Here is a 26,005-nt window from a genome sequence, read left to right on the forward strand (position 1 = left end):
GGCACCCCACTCCAGTACTCTTGCCTGGAAAATCCCATGGACGGAGGAGCCTGGTGGGCTGCAGTCCATGGGGTCACTAAGAGTTGGACATGATTGAGCGACTTCACTTTCACTTTTCACTTTCATGCATTGGAGGAGGAAAAGGCAACCTACTCCGGTATTCTTGCCTGGAGAATCCCAGGGATGGGGGAGCCTGGTGGGCTGCCGTCTATGGGGTCGCACAGAGTCGGACACGACTGAAGCGACTTAGCAGCAGCAGCAGCAGCAGAGACCTTTGCTTGTCACAGTGGCACAGAGGGGAATGCTACTGTCACCTAGTGGGTGAAGACCAGAGATACTGCTAAACATCCTGCAATGTGCAGGGCAGTCTCCTCCTCTCATAAAGTATTATCTGCTCTAACATGTCACCAGTGCCAAGGTTGAGAAACCGCTTTATATTTCTTTGGGACAAGGAAAGCTCTAAATTAATGGTCTTTGGATATACTTATATTATTTAATCATATATTACATTAATTTTATTGTATATAATTTTATATTACATACATATAGTATATGAATATTTATGATTGCATACATAATATGTGGCTATGATATATTAGTAAATATATATACATTATTAATATTCATTAACTACATGAAAGATATACAGTTGACATCTTGTATTAATGAATGTTTTTATAAAGATAAGTGACTCAAAATAACTGTTGACTCTTTGGAAAGGGGAAAAGAACAAATGAGATATTTATTATTGGCTTTGCTATCTAGAAATTATTGATTTGGAATACATTTGAAAAACATTTCTGGAGCATTGATAGTGACCCTTTCATCTACAGCAAAAATTTATTGGAAGCCATTTGGTACCATATGACCTCATCTCTCTAGACTGGGCTAGAGGAGGGCTTATTGTTGTTATTTAGTCACTAAGTCATGTCCTACTCTTTGCGACCCTATGGACTGTAGCTTGCCAGACTCCTCTGTGCATGAGATTTCCCTGGCAAGAATACAGGAGTGAGTTGCCATTTCCTTCTCCAGGGGATGTTCCCAACCCAGGGATCATATCCATATCTCCTGCTTTGGCAGGTGGATTCTTTACCACTGAGCCACCAGAGAAGTTCCTGACTCAAATTTGGCCAGTGAGAAATTCTTTTTTGGTGCTTTAAGATATCCTGTAACCTTAGAACAAATTCTTCTTTTCTGCTTAAACTAGCTAAAGATAGCTTCTGTTACAAAGCCATGATTGTGGCTTTGCCCAAAAGAACTACTCTGGGGATGAGTGTAAAATTCATCTCTAGAGGAAGACTGCTCTTTTGAAAAACAGTTTAATGGGGCATCTGGGTACACGAAAGTAAAATTTCACTCTAGAGTGAAGAAGCTCAGAGCAATTATGAACAATGATAATACCCAGTGATACGAAAGGATGACTACATTGTAGGCGAGGTTGTATCTTTGCAAGCACATGTTCCTATTTGTTTGCTTTCTGTTGTTGTCGCAGCTGGAGGAGGAGGGGTCTTTATTAGTACTGGTGCTTTTTTTTTTTAAGAGTTGGAGACAAAAAGCCATGAGAGTCTGAGGAAGGCAAGGCTGGATAAAGGAGGCTTTTATCCTGTCACGCTGAGATGGCCCATGAAACAGAGTGAGCAAAGGATCCACAGTGAAGGAGCATGACCTGAGAACTCCCACAGAAGATTATGCCACTTAGTTTTAGGATTTTTCCTGTATTGTGCTCAGGTGTTATTGAAAAAAAATTTAACACAGAAGCCTTGTCTTAACTGTGCTTTATGAAAATAAGGAAGAAGCTGTGTTCAAGCTTATGGACGAAGTATTGCAGGGAGTAGCACAACTACTTAGGAAAGTTCTTTGACTGTGTCTTGTATACCTCTAAGAGAAACTCTGCTGCTGCTGCTGCTAAGTTGCTTCAGTTGTGTCCAACTCTGTGCGACCTCATAGATGGCAGCCCACTAGGTTCCTCTGTCCCTGGGATTCTCCAGGCAAGAACACTGGAGTGGGTTGCCATTTCCTTCTCCAATGCATGAAAGTGAAAAGTGAAAGTGAAGTTGCTCAGTCGTGCCCATGGAGTCATAAAGAGCTGGACACAACTTAGCAACTAAACAGCAACAACCGTGATTTATCAATCCATTTTCCTGTCTCCAATATTTAGAAGTCTTACACAGCCTCCTAAATATTTGAAGTAATTTTATCATTGAAAGACGAGAAAATAAATAGTATGCTTGTTGTCTGGGAATATATATGGTAATTGCATAAAGAAAAGTTGAAATGGTTTTTTAAGAACTCAGGATAGTGGTTACCTTGAGAGGAAGCAAGCAGAGGGTGGGGGTCTGGAAGGAGCACATAGAAAGCATCAATAATACAGGCTGTTTCATAAGTTGGTTGTACATTCACAGGTCTTCACTTTACTATGTTTAATAACTTACATTAACATATATTCTTTAATACATATCAGACTTTTTACAAGTGAAGGAATAAAGTAACTGTCAAATTCCTTGACAGTACAGTTAAACTTATACTGGCTGAGAGTGCAAAGAATTGTGATTTTTTTTTTCTTTTTAGCTCTGCTTTGTGGGTATAGGGGAAGAGATTCCCACTTAAACAGCTATCTTGAACATCTTTGTGAGCTACCACACAATTTCCTCAGTTCCTGGGACATGGATGATTTCTGCCCAGCATTCCGCAGGAACTCGGAAGCAGAGAGGCAAGAAATGGTGTGCCCATATGGAGGCAGCAGAAGGACAGTAACTGATTTTACACCATTGCCAAAACAAAACAATGCTTTATATTTTAAAAGTTGCTGTACCTAGTTTATGCCCTTTTGATATAGTTCTATACAGTTTCCAAAGGTTGCAACAATTCTCCCTTCACCCCCTTTTTCCCTGTGCCTCCTTCCTGCCCACCCTGCCTTGGCACCTGTTGTTCCCTATGTTTGGAAGACCCTTTCCTGCTTTGCTGGTCTGGCTGACTTGGTACATCTTTAAAAATTGTAAGTTTAAGGGTTAATGCCTTTTGAAAACTGCCTTCTCTCACTCTTTGATTTCTAATCCCAGAATCATCACAGCTCTAAGATTTTTGGATAAGATGTGTCATCAACCCCGTTTCCAGGAGGGTAAGATTAGCCTGGGTGTTTGTGAGAAGAGCCCAGTAGGTAGGAAGAAGCAGGTTTCTGGGTCAGGCTGACTTGTTCAAATCCTGACCCTCCCCATCTTGCTGTGGGTTTAGATTAATCACAGGGCTTCCAGTTCTTCATTTCTATTATTGATTTTTCTTGGAGTATAGTTGCTTTACAACTTTGTGTTATTTTCTACTGTACAGCAAAGGGAATCACCAATATGTATACATATACCCACTCTTTTGCAGATTTCTTTCCCATTTAGGTCACCACAGAACACTGAGTAGCATTCTCTATGCTATACAGTAGGTTCTCATTAGTTTTCTGTTTTATGAGTGCCTGCATGCTAAATCTCCAGTGTTCTTGCCTGGAGAATCCCAGGGATGGTGGAGCCTGGTGGGCTGCCATCTATGGGGTCGCACAGAGTCAGACATGACTGACATGACTTAGCAGCAGCAGCAGCATGCTAAATTGCTTCAGTCAGTCAGTTCAGTCGCTCAGTCGTGTCCGACTCTTTGCGACCCCATGAATTGCAGCATACCAGGCCTCCCTGTCCATCACCAACTCCTGGAGTTCACCCAAACTCATTGTGTCCAATTCTCTGCGACCCTATGTACCTTAGCCCTCTAGGCTTGGGTTCTTCAGTTTGACTGAGGGAGGCTGAAAGAGATGGGAATACCAGACCACCTGACCTGCCTCTTGAGAAACCTGTATGCAGGTCAGGAAGCAACAGTTAGAACTGGACATGGAACAACAGACTGGTTCCAAATAGGAAAAGGAGCACATCAAGGCTGTATATTGTCACCCTGCTTATTTAACTTATATGCAGTGTACATCATGAGAAACGCTGGGCTGGAGGAAGCACAAGCTGGAATCAAGATTGCTGGGAGAAATATCAATAACCTCAGATATGCAGATGACACCACCCTTATGGCAGAAAGTGAAGAGGAACTCAAAAGCCTCTTGATGAAAGTGAAAGAGGAGAGTGAAAAAGTTGGCTTAAAGCTCAACATTCAGAAAACGAAGATCATGGCATCTGGTCCCATCACTTCATGGGAAATAGATGGGGAAACAGTGGAAACAGTGTCAGACTTTATTTTTTGGGCTCCAAAATCACTGCAGATGGTGACTGCAGCCATGAAATTAAAAGACGCTTACTCCTTGGAAGGAAAGTTATGACCAATCTAGACAGCATATTCAAAAGCAGAGACATTACTTTGCCAACAAAGGTCAGTCTAGTCAAGGCTATGGTTTTTCCAGTGGTCATGTATGGATGTGAGAGTTGGACTGTGAAGAAAGCTGAGCTCTGAAGAATTGATGCTTTTGAACTGTGGTGTTGGAGAAGACTCGTGAGAGTCCCTTGGACTGCAAGGAGATCCAACCAGTCCATTCTGCAGGAGATCAGTCCTGGGTGTTCTTTGGAAGGAATGATGCTGAAGCTGAAACTCCAGTACTTTGGTCACCTCATGCGAAGAGTTGACTCATTGGAAAAGACTCTGATGCTGGGAGGGATTGGGGGCAGTAGGAGAAGGGGACGACAGAGGATGAAATGGCTGGATGGCATCACCAACTCAATGGCCCTGGATTTGGGTGAACTCCGGGAGTTGGTGATGGACAGAGAGGGCTGGCGTGCTGCAATTCATGGGGTCGCAAAGAGTCGGACAGGACTGAGCGACTGAACCGAACTGGAACTGGACTGACTCCTAGAACTTAAAAGTCGACAGACCAAGCCACTGATTGGCCCCTCCGGGTGTCCCCGCCCCTTCTCTGGGAAACTCAGGGCTGGACAGACACCTCCCAGGCAACTCTCCAGTCTCATTACAGTTGTTGTTCAGTCGCTCATTCATGTCCGACTCCTTGTGATCCCATGGACTGCAGCACGCCAGACTTCCCTGTCTTTCACCATCTACCGGAGCTTGCTCAAACTATGTCCATTGAGTCAGTGATACCATCCAACCATCTCATCCTCTGTCGTCCCCTTCTCCTCCAGCCCTCATTCTTTCCCAGCATCAGGGTCTTTTTCTAATGAGTCGGCTCTTCACATTAGGTGGCCGAAGTATTGGAGTTTCAGCTTCAGCATCGGTACTTTCAATGCAAATTCAGGACTGATTTCCTTTAGGGTTTACTGGTTTGAGCGCCTTGCTGTCCAAGGGACTCCCAAGAGTCTTTTGCAACACCACAGTTCGCCTTCTTTATAGTCCAACTCTCACATCCCTACATGACTACTGGAAAAACCATAGCTTTGACTAGACAGACCTTTGTTGGTCCAACTCTGAGTCAAAGTTGGCTCAGTACAGTGCACTGGCTAAGTCGCTTCAGCCGTGCATTCTTCGCGACCCCACGGACTATAGCCCCCTAGGCTCCTCTGTCCATGGGATTCTCCAAGCAAGAACACTGGCGTGGGTAGCCATGCCCTCCTCCACCCGACCTTCCAGACTCGGGGATCGGACTCAAGTCTCCTGCATTGGCAGGCGGATTCTTTACCGCTGAGCCACTAGCGGAGTCCACAGCCACCGTCAGCACCTCGCTTGGCGGGGAAAGTCCTCCAAGAGGAAGAAGGGGCCTGATTCACGGCGGGGATTACGCCTTAGCGGCGCTCTAGCTTGGACCGGGGTAACTCAGCTCTCCCCGCGTGGGGCTCCTGATTGGCTGAAGCCCGTTGCTCTCACGCGTGTCTTCCGGGACGGAGGCGGGCCTAGAGGGAGAAAGACTTCCGGCATAAGCCGCAGTCGTCGCGTTTGTCCGGCCGGATGGCGGCTCCTCTGCTTCACACGCGGTTTCCCGGAGATGCGGCTGCTTCGGGCTCTGCGGTCAAGACGCTGGGCTCGCCGAGGACCGGGTGAGAATCCAGGACGCTTCCTTCTGTGCGTCCGGGAGCACAGCACTGGACCGGGATTAGGAGAGCGGAGCTGAAGGGTCTGGGCCAGAGCTCATGGAATGGGTGGGAGCCGAGGGAAGAGGGTCACTTTAGGTCGTCAGGAGTGAGCCAGTGACCCTTGGATGGGTAATAAAGGTGGGAGAGGGGCTGGGAAAAGGAACCTCCTCGGTTCCAGAGTCCCCTTTTCTCCCCACTGGGCTCCCTCATATTTTTCCAGGCCTGGGTACTACCTTATACTCCTTTACTCTTCTTCCCTCCTGCTGCTTCGACTGGATTCATAAAGAGATACTTGGGCTATTTGGATTATTAACCAAATGATGCCACTGATGGCAGATTGTGTCTTTGAGTTTTTGTTTGCTTGAAGGTTATTTGACGCACATTTGCTTAACAGTGTTTTATATCTAGCTCAACTTTTAAAACCCATAACTCCCATAAAACACTTTGGGGTTTAACTTTGAGAGTCTTTCAGTTCAATTCAGCCGCATAGTCATGTCCGACTCTGCGACTCCATGAACCACAGCACAGGCCTCCCTGTCCATCACCAACTCCCAGAGTTCACCCAAACCCATGTCCATTGAGTTGGTGATGCCATCCAGCCATCTCATCCTCTGTCATCCCCTTCTCCTCCTGCCCTCAATCTTTGCCAGCATCAGGGTCTTTTCCAATGAGTCAGCTCTTCGCATCAGGTGGCCAAAGTATTGGAGTTTCAGCTTCAACATCAGTCTTTCCAATGAACACCGAGGACTAATTTCCTTTAGGATGGACTAGTTGGATCTCCTTGCAGTCCAGGGGACTCTCAAGAGTCTTCTCCAACACCACAGTTCAAAAACATCAATTCTTTGGTGCTCAGCTTTCTTTATAGTCCAACTCTCACATCCATACATGACTACTGAAGAAACCATAGCCTTGACTAGATGGACCTTTGTTGGCAAAGTAATGTCTCTGCTTTTTAATATGCTGTTTAGGTTGGTCATAACTTTCCTTCCATGAGAGTCTTTAGCAAGATGCTATGTTTTTTTCACTGACCTGTTTAAAAGAAATAAACTTTGTGGAACTCTTGGCATAATATCATATATATGTTTTTTAAAGTACCTACTTTGGATGTTAGAGTTGGTGACAGTATATCAAAAGAGACAAGGTCCGTGTTCTCAACCGAGTTTAAAGTCTAAGGAGGGAAAGACAGTAAGTCAGCGATAATTTCAGATAGTGGTAACTACTGTGAAGAAATAAAATAGGGTGATGGTAGGGAAGAGGGAGAGGATAGGTACTTAAGATTTCTGATGTGGAAGGCCTCTCTCACATTTAAGCTTCAACTTGAAAGAAGACAAGGGTCCAACCACGTATACATCTGGAGAATGAGTGTTGCTGACAGAGGGAATAGTAAGTTATATGGGAATCTGATTGGTGAACTTGAATAGCAGAAAGGACTCTGGCTGCAGTATGTAAGGGTTGGAAGTGAGATCAGAGGGATAGGTAGGGGCTAGATTAATGTAGGACCTTGAAGTCTATAAGGAGTTTAGGTTTTTTATTTTAAGAGAAGTAGGAAACCTTTGGAGAATTTAAGCAGAAGAGTAGCATGATCTGTCTTTTTTTAAGTTTAAAAAAAAAAAAAAAAAATACTGGGTTGCTGTGAGCTTTCTCTAGTTGCAGCAGTCGGGCTGCTTTCGTTGTGGCGTGCAGGCTTCTCGTTGCAGTGGCTTCTCTCGTTGCAGAACACAGGCTCCGGGATGCCCAGGCGTCAGTAGTTGTGATGGCTTATTTAGTTGCCCCTCGACAGGTGGGATCTTCCCAGACCAGGAATCAAATCTGTGTCCCCTGCATTGGCAGGCAGATTCTTAACCGCTGGACCACCAGGGAAGCCTGTGTTTAGTTTTTGAAAGATTTTTAGATCATTGAATGAAGACTGCATTAATGGGGGATTCAAGTGGGAGGAGGGAGGCCAGTTAGGGGGCTTTAGCAGTGGTCTCACTGAATGATGTTGGATTTTATAAATTTTATTGTTGCTTGTCATGCACTTAATGGCTTGATATCTTTGGTTCTGTAGGCTTTCAGACATGCTCACATTAGAGAATGATTTCTTCAATTCTCCCCCAAGAAAAACTGTTCGGTTTGGTGGAACTGTGACAGAAGTGTTACTCAAGTACAAAAAGGTAAGAGGGGATAGTGTGAGGTTTGGTGGGTTTTTCCCTCCGATTTATTGACGTATAATTGATGTATTGAGGTTTGATTTTTGGTGGTCAGAATATAATTATAGCTATTATACTAAAGACCAGTAGACAAGATGGATTTTAGATATCAATATTGGAGTCAACTCAGTTTAACAATAGCATGGTGCTGTCCGCTCACAATTAGAATAGTAACCCCTTTTCTGCGGTTTTATACCTTCAGATGCTTTATTTACCTACTGTCCTTGAAAATCTTTAGCAAGTGGTATAATTAAAAAAAACCCATTAGATCAGAGCAATTTATTTCTTAAGTAGTTACATAAGCATTGCTTTGGGATAATAAACCAGCTCTATTAATGGGGATATTTGGGGGCTTTGTTTCCATGTTAGTTTAGAAGCGATTCTACGGTGTCTCAGGGATGGTGGGAGAATGTGCTTTCTGTGTACTTTGGTGTGTGACCTGCGTTTATATCCATATACATGCATGGGTGCTATCATGGTCAGATGTCAGTGCACAGGGGTACACAAGTGTACCAGAACACCCCAGAACTGAGATGTCGGCGTTACAGTTTTCTTTTTGTAATAGTTTAAAGTCCTGCTGTTGGTCTTTAAAAGGAAAACCCAAGCAAGCAAAAATTCATTTTTTTCCCTTCTTCTTAAGGGGGAAACAAATGACTTTGAGTTGTTGAAGAACCAGCTGTCAGATCCAGAGATAAAGGTAACTAATTTTGTGTTTGATTATTAGCAAAGTTGTTACCACTTTGTCGAGATGTTAATTTGCACTTGTTGTCCTGTTCCATTCTCTGGAACTTACTTTGTGACCCTGCTCTAATGGTTCTCAAGCAGGGGCACTTTCACCCTGAGGGAATAAGGGAGCAGTGGTACTGCCACCCAGTGAGTGGGCGACAGGGGTGCTGCTGAAAGCCATGCAACACACACAGCAGCCCTTCACGACACTGAACGATCTGGCCCCAAATCCCAGCAGTCCTGAGGCTGGGAAACCCTGCTTTAATTTGCCTTTTTAGAATCTACCTTCTATGCTGCAGGCAACTCTCCGGTGCTAAACAACAAAATGAAACCAACAAATGATGACTTGTATTTCAACCTGCTACTCTGTTTCAGCGTTTTTGGAAATGGTTCGAGATATGTACCCGTCACATTAATGTTATTCCCCTTTCTTCCTTGACTGCCCAGTTGTGGGAAGAATAGTCTGTTATTGTGGGCAGTAGTGGTCAGATTGCCTGGCATAGAATCCCAGCTCCATTGTTTCCCAATGTGTGATCTTGGGCACATTCTTTAACCTCTTTGCCTCTGTTTCCCTCCTTGTAAAACCAGAGAAATAAGTTCTTTAAGCGTAGAGGTCTTTCAAGGATCCAATGAGTGTAGTCTCTGACTCAGAGGACTTTGTTCATGTTGACAGTTTGCACTTTCTCATTCGTGTTTAAATCCACTGTGAAGTCCACTGCTGTATATACTATGACAAAGGTTACTGATGATTTCCTACATTCTGATTTCATGGACTTTCTCTTTCAGCCCCACAGTAGTTTCTTGTAGCAATTTGTACAGTTGACTGCCCATTTCTTAAAACCTTTCCTTCAGTTTCTTTGATCTTCCTGTCTTCTTACTGCTTATCTCTCATCACTCTCTTGACAGGTTCTTCAGAATTTTGGTATTGATTGGATTTCCTAACTTACCCCGTCCTCACTTTACAGATTCTTCCTGCGTGATTCCCCTGTGTTTTCGTGGTTTTGGGATTTATCTGTCCTCATAATAGAATTATTTGCATTTATAGATCAAATTGCTCTTTGGGCTTCAGACTTTGTTCTTTCTTTTTTAATTTTAATATCACTTATTTTTTTTATCAAAGTATAATTGAATTACAGTGTTGTGCAGACTTGTTTCTTAACTGCAAACCCACAGGTGTTATGGGTGCTCTGGATTTAGCATTTTCTCTCTTTCAAATCCACTCTACAGGCTTTATGTGCCTAAATGATTTATTGCTTGTCTGTCTCACGTACATGTCCCCTCCACCCCTTATATCCTTAACAGTGCATCTGAGTCATCTCTAAAGCACATTCTGAAAATGCCATTGCCCTGCTTCATGCCCACCGAGGAATAGAGGACCAGCGCCTTAGCATGGCCTGCAGCAGACTTGGAGTGTTCAGTCTCACTAGATACTCTGTTTCTTGAATTTGCCACTTTATGGCTTTGCATGTGCCTTTTCTTTCTGGCTGTGAGAGGTTCTCGGATCCACTTTGCTTGCTGCCTGTTTGAGCATGGGCTCTGGTTACATCACCTCCCTCTCTTACTGGCTTTGTGATTGAGGGCGAATTACTGCATTTCAGTGCCTAGGTGTCCCCAGCTATGAACCAATGGTAGTTCTCCCTATCTCATGGAATGTTAAAAGTCTTAGAATAGTGCCTTGCACTTAGTCTTATATTAGTGTTTATTATTATTATTAGTGTAATTATAAAACTATTCTTTGAGACCCAACTGAAATGTCATCTTCACTAATGAACTTTCCCAGATTTTGTCTAAGCACATGGTTGTGCCTTCATTCAGACCATGCCCCACCCTACAAGCAGATCTCTAATTAGAAATCTGGCTTACAGGGACTTCAGTGATATGTCTGGTCCCTCTTTGCTCTCCAGATTGATCTGTTGGCTTGCTTGCTCACAGTATACTCCAGCCAGCTAAACTGCTCTTGGTTTTCTGAAGACATGCTTTCACCCTTGTAAAGTGTAGAGCCCTTGAGAGTACTCAGTCTGTTTAAAGACAGTGGAAGCATCGCTTCGTCTTTAAAGCTTTCTCTGACCTGTGCCTTCTTCCCCGGCTGCACATTCTTTGTGTTCTACTGTATTTCATATCAGCACATCTCCAAGGAATTTTTACAGACCCAAGAATCACATCAGTTATGTTTATGTTAGTTCAGAGGAGTGTTGAAATAATTTGTTTCTAGTGATTGTTCAGTACCATAGTCTCTGACTGGTTTACTTGAAAACTGGAGCATTAAATGTCCTTATGATTTTGTTGCACTCGTTTTAGTGGAAAAGTGACAGACTAGAGCTAACTTCGGAGAAGGCAATGGCACCCCACTGCAGTACTCTTGCCTGGAAAATCCCATGGATGGAGGAACCTGGTGGGCTGCAGTCTATGGGGTCGCTAAGAGTCGGACACGACTGAGCGACTTCACTTTCACTTTTCACTTGCATGCATTGGAGAAGGAAATGGCAACCCACTCCAGTGTTCTTGCCTGGAGAATCCCAGGGTCGGGGGAGCCTGGTGGGCTGCCGTCTATGGGGTCATGCAGAGTCGGACACAACCGAAGTGACTTAGCAGGAGAGCTAACTTTGTGTGTAACTTAGCATGGCCTCTCTGCTTAAGTCTTGTTATCCTTAATGAGTGTGGACATTATGAAGTTACTGTAGTGCAAATGAGTTGTGACTTTATTTTCCTGCCAGGTTAGTTAGGGTTTCATCGGCAAATAGTGTCATGGAGGTTTGTCATATAGATAATGCATAGGAAGCTCTCACTGGTTGAGTGGAAGGTGGGGAGCTCCACTCTGTGGGGCAAGGCACTGTGTGAAAGTGGGCGGGGCATCGATCTAGGCAAATGGGTTTGAACCTAGTGTTTTACTGGTGAAAGTGAAAGTGAAGTTGCTCAGTCGTGTTCAACTCTGTGACCCCATGGACTGTAGCCTACAGGCTCCTCCATCCATGGGATTTTACAGGCAACAATACTGGAGTGGGTTACCTTTTCCTTCTCCAGGAAATCTTCCTGACCCAGGGATTGAACCCAGGTCTCCTGCATTGTAGGCAGATGCTTTACTGTCTGAGCCACCGGGGAAGTCCTTTTTACTGGTGTGGTGGGCAAATTAATCTTTCTTAGCCTCAGTTTTTTCATCTATAAAATGAGAATAACAGTAATCCCTTTGCAGCATTTTTAGGATTAAGGAAAGGTGTATATATATATATATGTTGGAGAAGGCAATGGCACCCCACTCCAGTACTCTTGCCTGGAAAATCCCATGGACGGAGGAGCCTGGTAGGCTGCAGTCCATAGGGTTGCTAAGAGTCGGACACAACTGAACGACTTCACTTTCACTTTTCACTTTCATGCATTGGAGGAGGAAATGGCAACCCACTCCATTGTTCTTACCTGGAGAATCCCATGGACGGAGTAGCCTGGTGGGCTACAGTCTATGGGGTCGCACAGAGTCGGACATGACTGAAGCGACTTAGCAGCAGCAGCATATATATATGTATGGTGTTAAGAACTGTGCCTGGCGCATGGTATGTACTCCCTATAAGTAGTCTATGGCTGTAGGTCCAGTCCTGTCTGTTAATAGTTTATCACTGGGGGTTCAACACTGTCTGTTTGTAGTCTGTTGCTAAAGGTGCAGCACTGTATTATTTTTGTTTCTTTATTTCTCTTTTCCCCTACTGAATATCATCATTAATCATTTTCTTTAAAAAACTAGGGGCTTTTTTTTTTTTTTGGCCATACTGTGCAGCTTGTGGGATCTTAGTTCCCTAACCAGGGAGTGAACCTGCTCCCTTGGGAGTGAAAGCAAAGTCTGGACCACCAGGAAGTTCCCCAGAATTAGGGGCTTTAATTTTTTCTTGCACATGTGTGTTGTATATATGCTTGAATACAAGCAATGTCTATTAAGTATCACTGATACCTTATCCTCTACATGGCCTCTTTTTTGAACTTAGGTTTTCCTGTGTCATGGAAAGTATTATGAATAGTAATTTTATTGTCTGAAAAATATTTAATGGAGTAGTGGAACCATCATTTATATAGAACACATTTTGATTCCTTTAGACCCATTTGCAAGTTGGGTTAAAAAGAAGTTACATTTATTGATGACTCTGGTTAATCAGCTTAGACTGAATATTATCCACATGCTTGCAGGTCATCATGAGGATAGAGGAAGTAGAGGTACCTATTGGTCTTTGTGGCCTTAGACTATTTGATCTGTTAGAATTCTTCACTTTAAAAAAGTCCCAGGTGTCAACATTTACCATTTGAGGTGTTCTCACTTTTCTCGGGTCAGCAAAAATGATTAGAATTAAACATTGCACTTGATTCCTTTCCCTGATATCAATTACTATATTACTTCTTCTTCTTTGTTTTTAGAAAAAAGGAAAATTTATTGTAACATCTTTTTGTATTTTGATACAAACTAAGAAATCTTCATCCCAATTTTGGCTTAAGTCCAAGTTTGTGACTTTTCCCCCCCTAATTTAAATATTGCTGATAGATGACCAATGCCAGGTAATATCATTTCTCTGTTATTTTAGAGGACTTGTGATTTTGAAAGTACTTTTCTTTTTTTAACTTAAGGATGACCAGATCATTAACTGGCTGCTTGAATTCCGTTCTTCCATCATGTACTTGACGAAAGACTTTGAGCAGCTTATTAATATTCTTTTGGTAAGTTCACCATTTATTTCAATGACTTATATGTAATTCAGTACTTTGAAAATAGTATCTGTTGAAAATAGTATATATTATATATATTGAAAATAGGATATATTATATCAGTAAAATGTTTCTTTTGTCTTTCCCTCCCATCTCTAGAGATTGAAGTGGTTGAACAGAAGTCAGACAGTGGTGGAGGAGTATTTATCCTTCCTTGGTAATCTTGTATCAGCACAGACTGTCTTCCTTAGACCATGTCTCAGCATGATTGCTTCTCATTTTGTACCTCGTAAGTCATTGCTCTTTGCTTGCTTCAGGTTTTCTTTTTAAAAATATCTCTGTTAAAAAGGCTGCCTTCCCACTGTATTTTGGAGATTATGCCACCATGGAAGAGGCCAGGATACTTACTGGAGCAGCAGTAGTTCTGGTGCTTGTCTGTTCCCTGTAATGATCTCCATGGAAGTGTCTGCATTTATTTGTTGCTGTGATTTTTATGGATTTAATTCCCTTTAGTGAGCTTCTGGTGAAGTCTTGGAATTCAGGGATTTTTAGCTGCTTAAACTTCATGCCCACATTGTAAATTTTATTGTATTAAGTTTGGACAACAGAAAAATTGCTTTTTTTATGTAGCTGTTGCTTGTTTAGATCAATGTTAGAAGTATAACACATTTTCTTTTTTTCTCAAAAGCCCGAGTGGTTATTAAAGAAGGCGACATAGATGTTTCGGATTCTGATGATGAAGATGAGAGTAAGTACAAAGAGGATTAAACAAAGGCCGCCTCTTGTGTCTGAGTATCCTGGTTCCTCCAGGACTTAGTCTCACAGATAGACGGTAACAAAGGGCAACCTTTGATGGGGTCTTTTTGTTATATATCTAACAAAAAGAATCTCAGTCATATTTAACTGATTACTATGCAATCAGTTGCAGTTACTGGCATTATTTATAGTCTTCATTGATAATCATGGAGAAAAGTCTTGGGATTATTATTTTGCTGACATGTGATTATTTAACTGACAGATGATTCAGTTTTGGTCAGCAGGGGATTTTAGCCTTAAGTAGGTAATTTTTCAGTTTTCAGTTTTATCTTAATGCTCATGCTCTCCCTTTTCACCTGTAGATCTTCCTGCAAATTTTGACACCTGTCACAGAGCCTTACAGATAATAGCAAGATATGTCCCATCGTGAGTATACTTCAGTTACTTATTTTGTGTTGTGGTGTTTAAGTCTCAAGAAAATTATGATCAGTTAGAAAATTATAAAATGTCCACAGCATCAAACCTGAAGTTGTATGCAGCATGTTTTTGTATCTCATTGCTGTCATATCACAGTTTAGAAAAAATGGCATTTCAGTTCTCTATTCATTGTCTTCAATTGTTTTTCAAAACCTGTATGCCAAGTCTACTCTCCAGCTTTTTATGGTGGTTGGACTTTTGCTTTTAACTTGAACAAACAAAATAGCCAAAATTTTTCAGTGAGAACCGCCTGTGTGTTTGTGTCTTGTCTTACGAATAAAAATTCGCTCTATATGTAGGTTTCTTTTGGAGGGGTGAACTTCAAATTCCCCCAGTAAGTTTAGCACATAAGCTAACTTTAAAAAGTCCAAGTTGGTAATTTTTTCTCCTTTTAAAAATAACACGTGTAGTGGGAAGTGTTTAGATTTTAAACTGAAGCTCTTTGTTAAAACCTGTGTAGAAAAAAAAGAATCCTCCTTTAATATCCTGATGATATCAAACTCAGCAGAAGCTTATTTTTCCCTAAGTTACAGATTTTCTCTGAGGTGTTTTCACTTCCATTGCTTGAGGTAGGAGTCGCCTTTTGCCTCTTGTATCCATATTTGCTCTTAGAATGGAAATGTTACCTTCTGAGAAAGTCTCCTTATCATGGATTTATTGATTTTTTTTTTTTTTTTTCAAATAGCACACCATGGTTTCTTATGCCAATACTGGTGGAAAAATTTCCATTTGTTCGAAAATCAGAGAGAACATTGGTAAGAAATCTTTTCATGGGGGAAATAATGGAAAAGTTGTGTGGTTTAGTTTTAGGTGAATTTGGGTCTTTTTCTTCAAAGTTTTGTCTGCTGAATTTTAAACTCAAGACTAAGAATTTGACTCATTCCTTTCTTAGCAAGCCACTGACTGAGGATTCTCAGTGCCTTTTCTCTTATTCCTGTGTGCGTGTCAAGGGCAGAGTCCACTTCAGAAATATCTAGATAGAACTTAATGTTAACACAGGTAGGAATTGCTGGAAGATAATAGTTCATTTATTACTAGTTGTAAACATGCCTTATTTGAAGGCAGAGCCTTCTGTTAATGAAGTCTTGGAAGTCTTTTGCATAATATTTAGATCATCTGTGTAGAGTTCAATGACAGTGGTTTCCTTCTAAATACAGAATATTTTTTCCTAAATAATGTATTACAGGTATTAAAGAGTTAATAACTTTTGTTGATATTTGTGAGAGTGTGCTTCAACTGGAATGTTACAAATTCTGTATCTCTTATGAACATAGATGCTAAAATTCTCAACAAAATACTGGGAAACTGAGCCTAACAACATACAAAAAAGAATTATGCATTGAAATTTATCCTAGGAATGCAAAGTTGATTTAATACTCCCAAAGCAATTAATATAATAGGCTGTATCAGTAGAATAAATGGTAAATACCACATGATCATCTTAGTAGATGAAAAACGCCAAAACCATTTTGTGACAAAAACAGAAGAGAGCTTCCTCAGCCTGATATCAGAAGGGCATCTATGAAAAAAATCTATGAAAAATTCAAAACTTGTCTTTATACTCAGTAGTGAAAGATTGAAGGCTTTCCCCTACAATAGGAACAAAACAAGGATGTCCACTTTTGCCACTTCTGGTCAGTATTATTCTAGAGTTTCTAGCCAGGGCAGTTAGGCAAGAAAAATAAAAAGGCACCCAGATTGGAAAGGAAGAAGTAAAACTGTCTCTCTTTGCAGATGACTTGATCTTATATACAGAAAAATCCTAAGGAATTCACAAGAACACTAGTGGTAATAAATGAGTTCAGTATAGTCACAGGATGCCAGATCAATGTGATCAATAATGATCACATTGATCAACCGATCAATAGTGATCGGTTGTGTAGGACAGTGGGGAAGAGAATAAATAGTCTTTTCAACAGTTGATTCTGGGACAGGAGTATGTTCATATGCCAAGAATGAAATAGGACTTCTCTTCACATTATATACAAAATTGAACTCAAATTGGATAAAACTGTTAGAAAAAATGTGGGTGAAAATATTTGTGATCTTAGACAACAATTTCTAGATATACCACAAGAAACCACAGCAAAAACAGTTAAATTGAATTGCATCAAAATTAAAACCTGTTGTGCTTCATAGTCTTCAAAAAAATGAAAAGACAACTTAAATAATGGAAAAATATTTGCAAATCATATATTGGATAAAGGACTTGTATCTAGAATATTTAAAGAACTCTTATTGAACCTAATTTAAAAATGTACAAAGAGTCTGAATGGGTATTTATCCACAATAGATATACAAATGGGTAAGGAGCACATGAAAAACTAAACATTTTTAGTCATTTGGAGAATGCAAGTCAAAACCACAACGAGATACTGCTTCTTACCTACTAGGATGGCTGTACTCAAAACGATAGATAATAACAAGTGTTGGCAAAGATGTGGAGAAACCAGAACCCCCCACGCTCTGGTGGGGATGTAAATGGTAAATGGTACAGCTGCTTTGGAAAACAGCCTTACAGTTCCGTTCCTCATAAAAGAATTGCTATATGAACCAGCATTTCTACTGCTCCCAAGGGAAATAAAAATATGCGTCCCCCTAAAAACTTTGGCACAAATGTTCAAAGCAGCTTTACTCATAGTAGCCAAAATATGGAAGCCAAGTGTTTAGCAGCTTATGAATAAAAGGAATGTGCTGTGCCTGCAGATTGGAATATCAGTCAACAATAAACATGGTTTACTTGCTGCGACATGAATGAAGTTGGAAAACATTATGCTGAAACAGCACATGTTGTAATATTCTCCTTATGTGAAATATCTATGCTAGGCAAATTCACAGAGAAAGAAAGTAGACCAGTGGTTACTTAGGGCTGGGAGGAGGTACATTACTGGAAGATACAAGGTTTTTTTTTAGGGTGATGAAAATGTTCTGAAATTGATTATGGTGATGGTTGCACAACTCTGAATAGTTGAGAACTATTAAATTGTACACTTAAAGTGGGTGAATTGTGTATCAACAAACCTGTTTTAAAAATACTGTAGGAGTATATACATCACAATTATGCTGATATTGTGTATATAAACAGTGTAGTTTCTGTGTTGCTTGATAATCTTTTTTTCTATCTTTTTATGTTTTAGGAATGTTATGTTCATAACTTACTCAGGATTAGTGTGTATTTTCCGACCTTGAGGCATGAAATTCTGGAGCTTGTTATTGAAAAGCTACTCAAGTTGGACGTAAGTATTGGATAATCTGTTTTCTCTTCAATTTTCTTTTCCCAAATATTATAGTATTTGTTATAATAATTGAAACAACAGTAGCAACAATAGAAGAGAATCCACAGTTCCACCTTTGATTCATTGAACATTTCTTAAACATTTCCTTTGAACATTGGTGTGTTATTGTTTATATAGACAGTCCTATCTCATGGTTGGGAAACAAGGTATTACTTAGATAGTCATGTAAGTGGAAAAGTATTGTGGTAAATGCTGTGGATGGAACACATGCATTATGAGCTAGAAAACCTGTTGTAGTCAGAAGTTGGGAAGACATTCCAAGGAAGTGACCTGCAATAAGTCGCAGAGGGAATGAGAAAGTAGTGGATTCTGGTGACACGTGGAGGAAAGGGCCTTGACTGGATTGGAAATAGAGGAGTGGGGGGGTAAGGGAAAGGAATCCCTCAAAGGTAGCTCCCTGTGGAACGAAAGCCTGATGTTGCCATCAGGAGGAAATTGCAGGACACGAGTTCCTCTTTGGATGGGTTAAGGTGCGGGGGAGGGAGCTGGGTGGAGAACTGAAGCTGCAGGTCGAGGACTGAGAGCAGACCCGACAGGGGAGAGTGAGACTGGCACTGGGAGGGAAGCCAGAGTCTGGACACCCAGGGAGGATCGGCTTCTCTCAGCAGCGTGAGACGTTGCTGGCCTTCTTCAGGAGGTTGAGGAAAGTAGAGTCCTTGGGTGTGGCGTTTCGGAGGCAGTCTGTTGCTGCAGAGAGCGTGGCTGGTTAGGAAGTGGGGCTGCTAGAGACCCGGTGAGGGTTTGCGGTGTAGAGAGAGGATGAAGCAGGGGTGAGAGGCATGTTTCAGGGTTGGGGAGAGGAGGTTTGTGGACTAAGGAGATAGGGCTTGATGGGAAGCACACTGATCCTGTAGTGGGGAGGGAGTTCTAGGAAAGACCAGAGGTTGGGTGGGCTGGCGCATTGTTCACCTGGAGTTAAACCTCTCTGGTCACCTGCATCTATAATCTTTATAAAGTCCTTCTCTGATGTATGCTTATGGAACATTTTAGAGTACATTTAGGAAGAAGGTCATGTATATAGACATGTTAAAAAGGCATATTTGACTGGTATGTTAAACAAGCTATCTAGAAATTTTCTGTTGATTGATCATATGCTCTTATATACCATGCATGTGCCTTGTGCCTAGGAAGTGTTGGGATAAATGTTAAATTTCAAAGCTATATGATATAGACCAACATAGCACAGTTCATATTGATTTTTATGAAAATATGTAGTACAGGGTGCTTGATTTACAATCTTGTCAATTCTTTCATGACCGAGTTTCATTTATAGTTTTGTGCCATACTTGTGTATTGAGTTACAATGCTGTATAGGGCACTAGTGTGGATATCTTGAGAACATGTACATTAGGTGAATTTCCAGTCGCTGAATACTGTGGTTGTATTTTATACATTTTTTTTCTTTTTCTTTGTTATGATGTAGGTGAATGCATCCCGGCAGGATATTGAGGATGCTGAGGAAACAGCTGCTCAAACTGGTGGTGGAGCCGATGCCACAGAAGCCCTATTTAATATGGTCAGCATTTGTGAATGTAGTCAGACATACACCCTCACAGTCGCAGAGGGTGGCAAGAGACAGCTAATGGTGCCTCACCTTTTTCAAGGCTGTGGGTTAAAGCAGTAGTTCGGCAAGCTTGAAAGTGACTCTTTAAATGGGCAGTTTGCTGCCTTGTTGCTTATCGACTAGGAGAGTTCATTTCCAAGGCTTTGAATTTGGGTTTGGTGAAGTCTGTTTCCCTTTTACTCTTCCGTCTGTTCCTTAAGTTTGTTTCTGTACACCCCATATTGTTTGTGGAGGAGTGACACATTGAAAAGCACATCAATGTGGTTTCTGTGTTCTACAAATTGTGTACCTTCATGCAGTGCTTCTCTGCTCGGAGTCGTGTCTTAAGTTGGGTTCACTGGGAGGAGCCTGAGATGGGGATTCAGGTGCCCTTGGGACACAGGGTGTGGGGAAGCAGGAAAGGGCAGGGGAAGGAAGGAGGTGAGAGTTGGGGGTTTCGATTGGAAGTCACTGCAGCCTGATCCCCCCCCAGGAGCTCTGGAGCATGAGTTACAGGATGGAGTAGGTCCTACTTTGGGACCGGGGGATGGCCTCTTGTGACCTCATGTCAGTTACTAGGTCTGATTGGGAGGAGCCAAGGCAGTTCTCTGGAGAAGGGGACAGCTGTGAGTTGGCAGCCAGTGCTCATAGTAGCTGAGGGTGTGGGTGCCCTGTCCCAGGAAAGGAAACCTGGCACCAATAGTTTGTGCCAGAAACTGGGGGAAATCTGTGATGTTTGCACAGCCACGCTGTAGGCAGCTCTTCTACATGAGAATCAGAGGCTGGATCTGTGCTTTCCTGTTGAATTCCAAGGGTGATTCTGATTCATGCCTCTGGTTGAGAGCCCCTGCCTGGGAAGATTTCTGGGTTTTCTCTTTATCTTTTAAAGGAAACCGTTACCTCAGAGTTTTCTCCCTGAACTACTTTTACTGAGTTTTTATAACGTCAGCTTTTATTTTACGTTCAAAGGATGAAGATGAAGAAGCTGACCACGAAACCAAGGCTGATCCAGGAAGGCTCGATCAGATGGTCCATCCCATGGCTGAGCGCCTGGACATCCTCCTGTCTTTACTCTTGTCCTACATTAAGGATGTCTGCTATGTGGACGGTAACAGCCTGTAGAAGTCACAGCTGTGATGCACTGTGCTGGGCATACTGATGGAAAATCACGATAAAAATCCTTGTTTTGACTATGAGGAAAAGAAAGTTTAGAGAGATTGTTTGCCAACGTGACGTAGCTTGAGAATAGTGGGACTGGGACCCAGACTCAGTTGTGTTTGTCTTCAATGGCCTTGGTGATCTTTTCACTGCCTACTGTATTAAAAGATTATATATGGAGTTTGGACAGTTTAAGGTGGACCTCAAGCTGGAGACATTTAAGAATGGTATAGTGGATACTTTGGAGAAGGAAATGGCAACCCACTCCAGTATTGGACAGAGCAGCCTGGTGGGCTACAGTCCATGAGATTGCAAAGAGCTGGACATGACCGAGCATACGCACACTTAGTAGGTATTTGGGGCTTTTCAGGTGGCGCTTGTGGGAAAGAACGTGTCTGCCAGTGCAGGAAATGTTAAGAGGATGCGGGTTTGATCCCTGGGTCGGGAAGATCCCCTGAAGGAAGGCATGGCAACGCACTGCAGTATTCTTGCCTAGAGAATCCCATGGACAGAGGAACCTGGCGGGCTACAGTCCATGTGATTGCAAAGAGTCAGACACGGCTGAAGCGACTTAGCATGCATGCATGCACACACTTGGTGTTATGTTTGAAATTTAGAGTCTGGGTACTTTTGGTTGTTCCAGGTGTTGGTGGACAAATTGATACGTTTCTTGCCCTAATGGAATTTTTAGCTTTTTAGTCTAGACACTTTGCCTTGAAAAAAGCAGTTTTTTTCTATTTGCATTTCTCAGATTTAAGAATGAAACTCAACCACTCAGAATAATAAGGCTTGAATCTGAGTTGAGAGTTACTACTTTAACTTTTTTGCTGCTATAAAAGTAATACATGTTGGTTAGAGAAGATTTGGAAAATACAGGAAAGGATTTTTTAAAAAAAGACAGTTTATATGGTCACACTCCTATTTGGAGAACCATTATTAGCATTTTTTTTTCTGTTCTATTTGCATGGGTGTATGTGTTTTTCTCAATGGATTTGGGGAATCATGCTGCTGCTGCTGCTAAGTCGCTTCAGTCGTGTCCGACTCTGTGTGACCCCATAGACGGAAGCCCACCAGGCTCCCCTGTCCCTGGGATTCTCCAGGCAAGAACACTGGAGTGGGTTGCCATTTCCTTCTCCAATGCATGAAAGTGAAAAGTGAAAGTGAAGTCGCTCAGATGTGCCCGACTCTTAGCGACCCCATGGACTGCAGCCTACCAGGCTCCTCTGTCCATGGGATTTTCCGGGCAAGAGCACTGGAGTGGGGTGCCATTGCCTTCTCCGGGGGAATCACACGATATGTAGTATTTTATAATCTTCCCTTTTTACCTCTTACGAACATTTTCTCATACAATTCACGGTTCTTCTAAAATAGTTATTAATCGTATGGATTTAACCGGTTCCTTATTTTTTTCCTCCCCCTGCTTTATTTGCCATTATAAGTAACAGTGTAATGAACATACTTATACCTGTATTGTCACTTGTTTGCTTGTGATAAATTCCTAGCAGTAGAACTTGTAAACGGCGATTTTCCAATGTGTAGAATCACAGTGGTGTGTGTGAGATAAGGGCCCACTTCCTTACCAGTCCTGGATTTTTATAATTAAAATGGAAGCTCTGTGCCAGATAAAGATGGCATCCTATGCCCCCACCCACCGACCCCCCATTAGCTTCATGGATGAAGTATTTCTTAATGGTCTTGTTTGCTTTTTAAAACTGTGGTAAATGAAACTGGTGGCTTGAAAATAATGTCTTTATAAATAAACTGAAATGCCAAATTTTCTTCACAGGTAAGATTGATAACAACAAAACAAAAGATTTGTATCGAGATCTCATAACCATCTTTGACAAGCTCCTGTTGCCCACCCATGCCTCTTGCCATGTGCAGTTTTTCATGTTTTACCTCTGTAGCTTTAAATTGGTGAGTATGTCATTTGTGTTATCATAGCTTTTGTTACTCTTGCCCCAAATTTTCCTTAAAAAATGAGGGGTGAAGGGAAATGTTGAAGAGGGACCATGAATTGACTATTTCTTTGTCTTGAGCTCATTTTACTTAGTGCCTCTAGTGAAATAGAAAGCCCTTCTCAACCTGTAGAAGGAGGAGAGGGCATAGCTGCCTGTCACCCGAAGCTGTGCTCTGAAAACGTCATCCTGTGTTTGGTCCACTAGGTGGTGTCCTTCCCTTTCATTCGAGCCTTCACTAAACTCTCATATGGACACATTTGTAAAGCAATTATATTCCAATTTTAAAAAGCCTCATATACAGTATGCAATTTTATTTTTTTAAATTCTGTTTCATTTGATATTAACTAGCCCAAACTAAAGTTTTAATCCAGGATTTTAAAACTTAAGAGTTTGTTTTTCTATTTTGAGAACAAAGCAAAACAAAAGAACACAGGAGTCTTCTTTGCACTATTTCATAGCTTCCTAGTTCTAGTCTAGGAGAGTACTGGTCATGGGTAGGAAGGTTAAACTCAATCTGCCCCAAAGCATATGTTAGTAGCTTTTGAAAAGCTTTGAGAGAAGTTGGAGGTTGCATTTTTCACTGAAAAGAAGGTGAATTGGTCAGTTTTTCCCCTACAGTTGGCATAATTAGTCGAATATCAACTGTACTTTAATCCTCATTTCTGTTTCTGGTTAAGTTTGTTATGTGCAGTCTGGAGGGTATGGCAAGAGGGATTCCCATGTGAGTGTGGATAAGCACTGCTTTCTAGTCACGGCTAAATATCAGAGTCATAGAGCTTTATTTGTTTATTTATGTTTGGCTGCACCCTGGCAGTGAGAGCACGGAGTCCTGACCCCCGGGCTGCCAGAGAATTCTCATTTAACAGAGCTTTTACAGACTGCTGGATCCTAGAGTCCTGTCCTGATGTGTGGAGTTCCAAAGCCCTACGTCTGATGCTCAGCTGGTCTGGGCATCCATTGAATTGTTTAAAGCTGGGGAATGCCTTTTGTTTTTGATAGTATTATCTCAGAGTGTTTTCAAAATAAGAACCATGATGACCCTATTCATTATTTAGCAGTATAACTGAGATACTGGAGCTTTCCCATGTTGGTGAGTTAAAAATCTTAGAATTCTGCTAGCTAGAATATCTGAAGCATTAGAAAAAGAGGAGACCAACACCTTCTCTTTTTATAGGGATTTGCGGAAGCATTTTTGGAACATCTCTGGAAAAAATTGCAGGATCCAAATAATCCTGCTATCATCAGGCAAGCTGCTGCAAATTATATTGGGAGCTTTTTGGCAAGAGCTAAATTTATTCCTCTTATGTAAGTAACCTGATTTTCCAAGTGCTTTTCTTATCATGCTTTAAAAAAGAATATAGTATTGTCTCAAGTCAGAGAAGTAACTGCCTTATTTTTGTGGCCTGTCTTTAAAGTGAAAAATTTGTTTCTGTACTCTATGCAAGATGTTTATATTTCCAAGAGGCAATTTCAGAATAAAATGTCTCATTTTTAAACTGTAAAACCTCACATGCAAAGCTTGTGTCATCTGTATCGTTGCACTTGAACATGAAGAGCCGTTTGTCTTCGTGGATGGTGTAGTGTTGTATACTGTTTTGATTCTTTTTATAGGTTTGTCATTTTTCATTTGCATTCCGAATCAATTGTATCTGTTAAAGCTGAAGAAAAAAAATCCCCTTTGAAGGTAATGGATCTGTTTAGGAGGCCAGTGCTGGGCCTGTTTCTTCTAGTGATCCATGAAGATACCCTTGGGCCAGAACGCTATTAAAAACTCTTCCCTGACAACTAAAAGCTGTCTGGGTATTCTGCCCTAAATTGTTGACCACAGGACTTCATCAGAACCCCCAGGGGATGGTGAAGTCAGCCAGGCTGTTTTTCTCTTCTGAGATGTGGGTAGACATGCCTCCTCTCTGACCGTTTTCCCTCAAGAGGACTGGGAGGCCATAGGAAAAGCCCTTCTGAGTTGACCAGGAGAAACTGTTCTCCAACTCTTGACACTTTAGGCCGCCTTAGGGGCCTTCCTGTTGTCATGGAAGGTCCACATTCTTGACTTTGTAATGGAAGGCTGCCCTTCCACCTGCCCATCCTTTCCTTTGCTTGCTTCTCCTCTATGCCCATGGGTAATAGATAAAGAAGCCAGTGGATAGACTTTTCTGAGTTTGCAATGAGAGGCAATTGTGTGTTTTTGTGTCACTCTAGTGTGTTATGAAGCAAGTGAAATTGACTTGAATTTTTCTTTTCTCTAGTACTGTAAAATCATGCCTAGATCTTTTGGTTAACTGGCTGCACGTATACCTTAATAACCAGGATTCAGGAACAAAGGCATTTTGTGACGTCGCTCTCCATGGACCATTTTATTCAGCCTGCCAAGCTGTGTTCTACACTTTTGTTTTTAGACACAAGCAGCTTTTAAGTGGAAACCTGAAGGAAGGTCAGTGATGTGGGGTTGATGGATATGAAACTGGATTTTCCTATGTACTAGTTATCCTTCAGAATGAAGATTAATTACTTTTTTGACAAAAATTGTTTGTTAGAAAACTGCATGTGCACTCAAGCTTTTACAAATAATTTCTAACAGCTTGTGGGCCCCTAAAAGTCCCGTAAGCCACCTTTTTAACAGTCGATGGATTTGTGATTGAGAAGCTCCGCTTTAGAAGGTGGCAGCAGGAGTCGTTGTCAGATGTGGCTCAGCACTTGCGCTGTGGCTGCACCGGGCTCGGTGCTTTTGATCCTCAGCCCCCACCCCTATGCTGCCCCCATCCTATCCCATCCCATCCCATCCTTGCAATGGCCCAGTGAACTGCGGACGTCAACCCTGCTTTACAGACGAGACCAAACCCCAGGGAAGTAACTTATTGGCAGGATGAGAAATTAAAACCAGGTGAGGGTGACCCTGAAGCTTGAGGTCGTTCCAGATATGCTCCTGTATCCAAAGACTTGAGTTAGTTTACTGGTTTTCAGTTTTGCTAATTTCTAAGAGTTAAAATTTGAGTCTACCAGATGAAGCTTGTTTCTTGGGTTAGTGTATTACAGTTGAAGGTAGTCCCCAAGAACAGCATCAGTTAAGTCAGTTTAAATGGTTTCATTTTCATGAATAACGCAAATGGTTTAATAGGCTATTTCCTCTAAGCCAGAGTTTCTCAGACTCTGCACTGCTGATACCTTAGGCTGGATAATCCTTTGTTGTGGGGGCTGTCCTGTATATAATAGGGTGACCAGCAAC

General features: G+C 41.8%; 1 protein-coding gene across 1 annotated transcript in view; it reads left to right on the plus strand.

The window, feature by feature from the left end:
* Positions 1–5,803: 5,803 nt before the first annotated feature.
* The window catches only part of RRN3 (RRN3 homolog, RNA polymerase I transcription factor), a 28,135-nt gene continuing 7,933 nt past the window's right edge, over positions 5,804–26,005 (plus strand). Inside the window, exons 1-14 of the mRNA XM_055561478.1 lie at positions 5,804–5,960; positions 8,044–8,149; positions 8,826–8,882; positions 13,514–13,603; positions 13,751–13,880; positions 14,280–14,339; positions 14,710–14,773; positions 15,510–15,579; positions 17,962–18,060; positions 19,544–19,636; positions 20,633–20,771; positions 22,608–22,738; positions 23,957–24,087; positions 25,029–25,213. Coding sequence (XP_055417453.1) covers positions 5,872–5,960; positions 8,044–8,149; positions 8,826–8,882; positions 13,514–13,603; positions 13,751–13,880; positions 14,280–14,339; positions 14,710–14,773; positions 15,510–15,579; positions 17,962–18,060; positions 19,544–19,636; positions 20,633–20,771; positions 22,608–22,738; positions 23,957–24,087; positions 25,029–25,213 — 1,444 coding nt within the window. The 5' untranslated portion in view covers positions 5,804–5,871. The remainder of the gene's footprint in view (positions 5,961–8,043; positions 8,150–8,825; positions 8,883–13,513; positions 13,604–13,750; positions 13,881–14,279; positions 14,340–14,709; positions 14,774–15,509; positions 15,580–17,961; positions 18,061–19,543; positions 19,637–20,632; positions 20,772–22,607; positions 22,739–23,956; positions 24,088–25,028; positions 25,214–26,005) is intronic.

Source organism: Bubalus kerabau, chromosome 23 (genome assembly GCF_029407905.1).
Source record: "Bubalus kerabau isolate K-KA32 ecotype Philippines breed swamp buffalo chromosome 23, PCC_UOA_SB_1v2, whole genome shotgun sequence".
Classification (NCBI taxonomy): domain Eukaryota; kingdom Metazoa; phylum Chordata; class Mammalia; order Artiodactyla; family Bovidae; genus Bubalus; species Bubalus kerabau.